This window comes from Petaurus breviceps, unplaced genomic scaffold (assembly GCF_028583685.1).
Source record: "Petaurus breviceps papuanus isolate PSGF00001 unplaced genomic scaffold, PetGlider_PUasm1.0 90994, whole genome shotgun sequence".
NCBI classification, from domain to species: Eukaryota; Metazoa; Chordata; class Mammalia; order Diprotodontia; family Petauridae; genus Petaurus; species Petaurus breviceps.
In genome coordinates, this window is record NW_027187393.1 from 1,880,274 (window position 1) to 1,886,115 (window position 5,842).

General features: G+C 55.0%; 1 protein-coding gene across 1 annotated transcript in view; it reads right to left on the reverse strand.

The window, feature by feature from the left end:
* Positions 1 to 1,670: 1,670 nt before the first annotated feature.
* Positions 1,671 to 5,842, reverse strand: part of PRR7 (proline rich 7, synaptic) — a 21,575-nt gene continuing 17,403 nt past the window's right edge. The window contains exons 2-3 of the mRNA XM_069077524.1: positions 2,614 to 3,405; positions 1,671 to 2,313 (exon numbers count right to left, since the gene is read on the reverse strand). Of these exons, the coding sequence (XP_068933625.1) occupies positions 1,922 to 2,313; positions 2,614 to 3,046 (825 nt within the window). The 5' untranslated portion in view covers positions 3,047 to 3,405 and the 3' untranslated portion in view covers positions 1,671 to 1,921. The remainder of the gene's footprint in view (positions 2,314 to 2,613; positions 3,406 to 5,842) is intronic.

Consider the following 5,842-nt stretch of genomic DNA (forward strand, 5'->3'; position numbering starts at 1 on the left):
GCCCTGGCTCTGGACTTCCTAGGGGCTGGGAGGGCAATCCCAACATATCTTCTCCATCCTCTCCCTCCCCCATTTCCCTGGACCTCTGTTGTTCATCCCCCAGCAGGTATAACTGGTTGAGGAAGCAGGGGTGGGGTGGCCAGGTAGGGACAAGGTGCTTTACACCACTAGGAAGAAATAAAGCCCCCAGTCATTTGCACTAGCTCTTGTAACACAAGATCATCCTATTTAGAAGTGGGAAGGACATAAGAAATTGTGGGATCATAGATTAGATTGGGAGGGATCCTCAGAGGCTATGAAGTCTAATTCCTCATTTACCAGTGGAGGAAACTTAGAGGTGTCAAATGGCTTACCCAAGGTCACAAAGATTGTAAGCAGCAGAAGTGAAAACTGAGTTCAAACTCCACCCCTCCCCAATCCTGTATTCTTTCTACCATGCAGTTTTCAATAGGAACCTCAAACTAAGGGTCCACTGCTGAGCTGGGAAGAGAAAAAGGAAGGGGTCATTGGCCCAAAATGTGGATCAAATGTAGTGTAAGATGATTGGATACTGGCCTGTGTTCTCTCTCCTCTGACCCTGACCTGGAATGAACAGTTCTCAAGGCAGGCCTGCCCCTCTCCTGCAAAGATTGGAAGGAATTGTGCCAAAGCAGACTTAGCATCGGCCTTGGATAACTATTGATCACCACTGGACAATGGAATAGTAGTGTCTGGGATGGTGCATAGAATCATAGGGTTTAGAGCCTGACATCATCTAATCAGACATTTTATGTAGAGAGAAACAGGCACAAAGAAGATAACTTGTGCCATATCACAGGTAGCTGAATGCAGGAGCTTGGCCTTAGCTTATCTGGCTTTAGCAGGCTTTCCACTACACCATGTTGCTTTGAAGACGTGTCTCAATTATTGGGCACCTGACTGTGTGGAAGGCAGTTCCCCATTTCTAAAATAAGGCTGCTCTTAACTTGATCCCTGCCAGTTGTTTGGCATATCCATCAAGGCAGTGGTGATGTTTTTCTTGGAGGATTTAGAGGTAGAAGACTTCGAAAGCATCTGAGGGAGAATCTTACTCAAATAACTTCGCCTCCAGGGAAAGCCTGGTTTACTAGGACTTGGTCCATACTCTAGGTTTCCTGAATTCTATTCCTTGGTGCTAGGAGGCATTAAGCATGGTGCACTTCGGAAGAGCCCTAGAACTGCAATCACAGACTGAGGAGTTCAAACCCTAGCTCCTCTACTAACTAGCTAGCTATGTGATCCTGGGCAGCCACTTATCTGATCTCGGCCTCAGTTTCCCTAAATAGGGAAGGCAAAATATTTTGCAGATATAAAACTAGGTTTAAAACAGAGGAACCCTAGGGTCCTTTTTCAGCTTATTTCTGTGATCTAGACCCTCCCCACCCCAATCTTACAGAAGAGGAGGCTGAGCCCCAGAGACAAGAGGCTTTCTCCAGGTCTGACAGATAGTGCCGGAATTAGGGTTAGTGGCTTGGGATTCCAGATGCAGGTCTCCACTATGCTCACTTTAGCCTCCAGAGAAGTCTCTGAAGGTGGAGCTGGCAAAGCTTAAGCTGCAGACCAAGGGATCAAACATATTGGTGCCTGGGATGGGGCACTCTTTTTCCCCATTATCCCCATCCCTGGGTGCAAGCAGCAGGCTCTCCCTCCCATTGTACCAAAGCCGATCACACACCTTTATTATCCTCAAAATGTAACAAACAGGGTAAGAAATAGCCCCGAGTCCCAGGGAAGCGTTTTAAAAACCCCCGAGGCCTAAGAAAGGAGTCTGAACGGCCTGCCCTGGGGAGGGAGAAAGGGAGGAAGACGCGGGGGCAGGGCAGGGAGTGGGGCAGCGCTGGCTCCGGTCCGGGCGCTTAGCCCCCGGGGTGGGGCCAGGGGGCAGGGGCTCGGGCCACCCCCTCTATACGGCTGTAGTCCTCCCGAACAAGGGGATGGAGACGGGAAGGCGCCAGGCTCCGTGCTCCAGTGGGTCGCGGTTGCTCAGCTCGGAGTCGGTCCAGCTGGGGAAGACACGTCGGGAGCGTTCGGCCTGAAGGTAGAGGGCGGGGCAGGGCGGGCCTGGCCGCGGGGCGCTGGGCAGGTGCAGCGCCGACGAATAGCTCCGGTCCAGAAAGAGTGGCTTGTAGTTGGGCGGCTGCTCCTGCTTCTCGGAGCTGTCACGGCTCAGGAAGGGTGTCACGATCTTGCGGTAGAGGCCGCGCGTGTCAGTGAGCACCTCGCTGTAGGGAGGCGGTGGCTCGGCCATCAGCACCGCCTCCTCGTAGCACGGGGGCTTGGAGAGGTCCGATTCGGCTGCGAGAAGCCAAGCCCATGGCCAGGAGTCAGGGTCAGGGCCCTGGGGACACGTTTCCCTCCCCGGGTCTCCACCGCACCCTCCGCTCCCCATCCTTTCAGGCAACCCCCCGACCTCCCTCGTGGCCTCCCAAGTACTCCCCTCATCCGACCTCCAGCTCCCAAGGTTGACCTCTTTCCCGGCTGGCCTGCCCCCCTCCTCACAGCCCCCCCAGGTCAGTCAGCCTCCAACCCAACACCCTCCCAGGTTTGGGCAGTCCCGTCCCCTCTTCCTGGCCTCAGCCCATTCAGGGCGCCCACCTTGGCGCGGGTAGCTCCAGGGCCGGGGCGGCACCAGGACGTGAGGCAGGTGCGGATGAGAGTGCGGATGCGAGTGGGGCGGGTGAGGGTGATGGTGGGCCGGGTGGGGCTGGTGCTGTGCTGGGGCCGAGTGGTGCAGGGCGTGGGTATGGCCGGGGGCTTCCAGGCGGACTCGGGCCTGCGGGGCCAGACCCAGCCCCAGTCCAGGGGGGCTCCCGGCCAGGCTGCCCTCCAGCTCTAGGGGCTCCAGTGGCTCCAGGGGCTCGAGCTCCAGGGCGCGCAGATTCTGCTCCCGCAATCTCTCCTCGTGGCGCCGCTTGAGGCGGCGGCGGAGGAAGCTACAGAAGCAGCAGAGCAGGACCACAAGGCCCCAGATGAGCCAGAAGCCCGCGAAGCAGGTGAGGAAGGTGTAGGTGCCCTGGGACATCACCATTTTGGCGGCGGCGGGCGGAGGGCTGGGCTGGGGTAGGGGCGGCCCGGGCTCAGTGGGCGCCCCGGGCCCAAGCCATGGAGTCACTTAGCAGCCCGCTCACTCTCCTGCGAACATCGCTGGCCTGGGGCGGGGGCCGGAGGCCAGAGCAGAGGACCCCCTTAGGGGCCTGACGCTAAGAGCTGAGCCTCGGGCCTCGCTGTCCGTGGAGCGCTGACCGAGGCCGGGGGCTGCCCACGTCCGGCGGGGGCGGGCGGGCGCGGGAGGCAGCGGCTGGTCGCCCAGAGTCTGCCCCGACTCATTCCCATCGCTCCCGCAGGCCCCGCGGCGTGGGCACCTACTCAGCCACGGGCGGGCTGGATCTGTGAGGGGCAGAGCAGAGGGTAGGAAGGATGGTCAGCTCAGCACTGGGCCTGTCTGGTCTTTACGTGCCTGCTTCCTCCCTCTCCTTTTACCCTGCTCTCTCTTTGCCTTTCCCCTCCTTTTCTCTTTCCTTCTCTACTTCCCTCTCCCTGAATTCCTTGACTGTCCTCCCCTCTCCCCCCTCCCTATTTTCTTCCTTTCCTCCTCTCCCTTTTCTCTTCCTCCTTTCTTTTTCTATTTCTCACCTCCTTGCTGGCCAAGTTCAGATGGTAACTATTTCCCCACCTCTCAGGGCAGACACTCTGGTCTGGTTCCTCCCCACACTATCCTGTCCTTTGGACCTCCAGTCCCTTGGGGAAATTAGCATGTGACTTGTGGTTGGATTGAGAGGACCGGTAAGATGGATTGTTTTTGCCCTAGCAACTTAGGGGCTGGGGAGAGAGGTATAGTTTGCAGGTTGGAGTGAGGGAAGGTGCCACTACTGGACTGAGGGAAGACAGGCATGGGGATAGCACAGCAGTCCAGAGAACTTGGTTTAGGGTAGTATCTGCAAGAATCTCTTTGAAACCTAGAAACCCAGAGTTCAGACTAGAACCACTATCCCTGAACTACCTGGGTGGTCGGCAGGAAGAGGAAGGAGGGGCTGAATTGTCCAGTTGTGCCAGAAGGGGAGGAGGAGCTGACAAAGTAGGTGGGGAGGGAAGCCTTTAAAAGGAGCAAAGTAGGCCAGACAGGCAGGACCAGCTGCCCTCTGACCCCTAAAGAGCATTTGCTTTCAAAGGATCTGTTGTTTTATTTAGTTTTTGCCTGACCTGGTATTTAAGGGAAAAATGATTTTTGACCCTAAAGTATTTTCAGGAATTGGGTTGGTTGAGAGGGCTGGCAAAATAATCTTCCAAATGAATTTGTCTGACTATTGAAACCTTCATTCATTTATGAGTCTTCATGTCACTCTGGACACACTGAAGAACAAAATAAACTCAGGCATTACAGGCCCTCTACAGTTTGGATCCAACCTACCTCTCCAGTCTTATTTTACTTCCTTCTGCTCTGTATTCCAGTCAAACTGGACTCTAGCTCTTCCCCAATCTTATCCTGGTCTTCCTGACCTCCATCCATTTTTAGTAGGCCTCATCTTTGCCTGTTGAAATTCTCTTACTTCAAAGTCCAGCTCCTCTTCCCCAAAGGCCTACTTGTTCTTCTAGTCCCTGTTCCACTCCCCTCTGCTCAGATTTCCCTAGAAGACCTTGCCTAGATCTCTTCTCTGCCCCATTCCATTCTACCTTGTGTCATATTCACTCCCAGCACACACTCCCATTTAATGATAAATTCTAGGAGAGCTGGGCCTCTGTTGCTTTTCAGCTTACTTTCCCCAACCTGAAGACAAGGCCTTGCTTAAGGCAGGTGTTTAATACATTTTCATTGAATTTAATTTGTTGGGGGGGGGGGGAAAGTCTGAGGAGAAAGGGAAGGTGTGGAGAGAAGAGAAGGAAGAGTGGAGAAAGGGCCAATACTGGAGGTCAGGAAGGATAGGAGATCGATAGGCTAGTGAGGGGATGAAGGCATGTGTGTGGAAGGGGGCCGATATAAGGGAGGAAGGGTGCTGCTGGAAGCGGGAGGGCAGCTGGGAGCAGAGCTCTTTTGAAGGAGCCAGTCCCTGGCTTCCAGGTTAGTTTAAGACTTCTGTCTCCCTACCCTTCATTTCTCTTCCTTTATCGCTGGAACAAGATCCCCCCATCATCAGATCCTGCCTGATCTCCTCCCCCCGAGGCCAGCGTCCCCCAGCAGCAGACTGACTGATTATGTCACTGGAAACACTGACGTCACTAAGGCTTCCCCCGGGTGGGCACATGTTCGTGTTTCCCGGGTCGCTCCCCAAGTATGAGAATGAGGAGGGTGCTATGACTCGGGTGTAAACTCAGGTCATTCCACTGAGATCCCAGGTTTGCAAGGGCGAAGCTTGGGGTGGGCTAGAGAGTTTGTTAAAGCCTCAGGCAACCTTAGAAAGGGAATTCCTAACTTCCCTTAACGTGCATTTTAAATTCTGTCCAAGCCTCGGAAGGAAACGGTTGAGAGCTCCTCTGCGATCGTCAGTCCCCCTTTCATGCCCCAATTTCCGCCCCCACTCCCTAAGGGAGTAGCCTCGGCCCGGCCCTTGCTAGGGACTTGTTCTCGAGAAGTTCACCCATTTTCCCTTCCCAGTCCTCCATCTGAGCGCGACCGCACTAGGTAAAAGCTTTGGGTGGGTTCCAGGAGCCCTCTGGCACTCGGAGATTCTCAGTGCACAGAGCTGACGAGTCGTTTCAGATATATACGGGGGGGGGGGGGGGGGGGGGGGGGGGGGGGGGGAAAGCGGAGAAAAAAAAGTGATTCAAGAAAAAAAACAACCGACATAAAACAGGAGGCCCAACTGTTCCGTGAAAAATTTGTGTGATT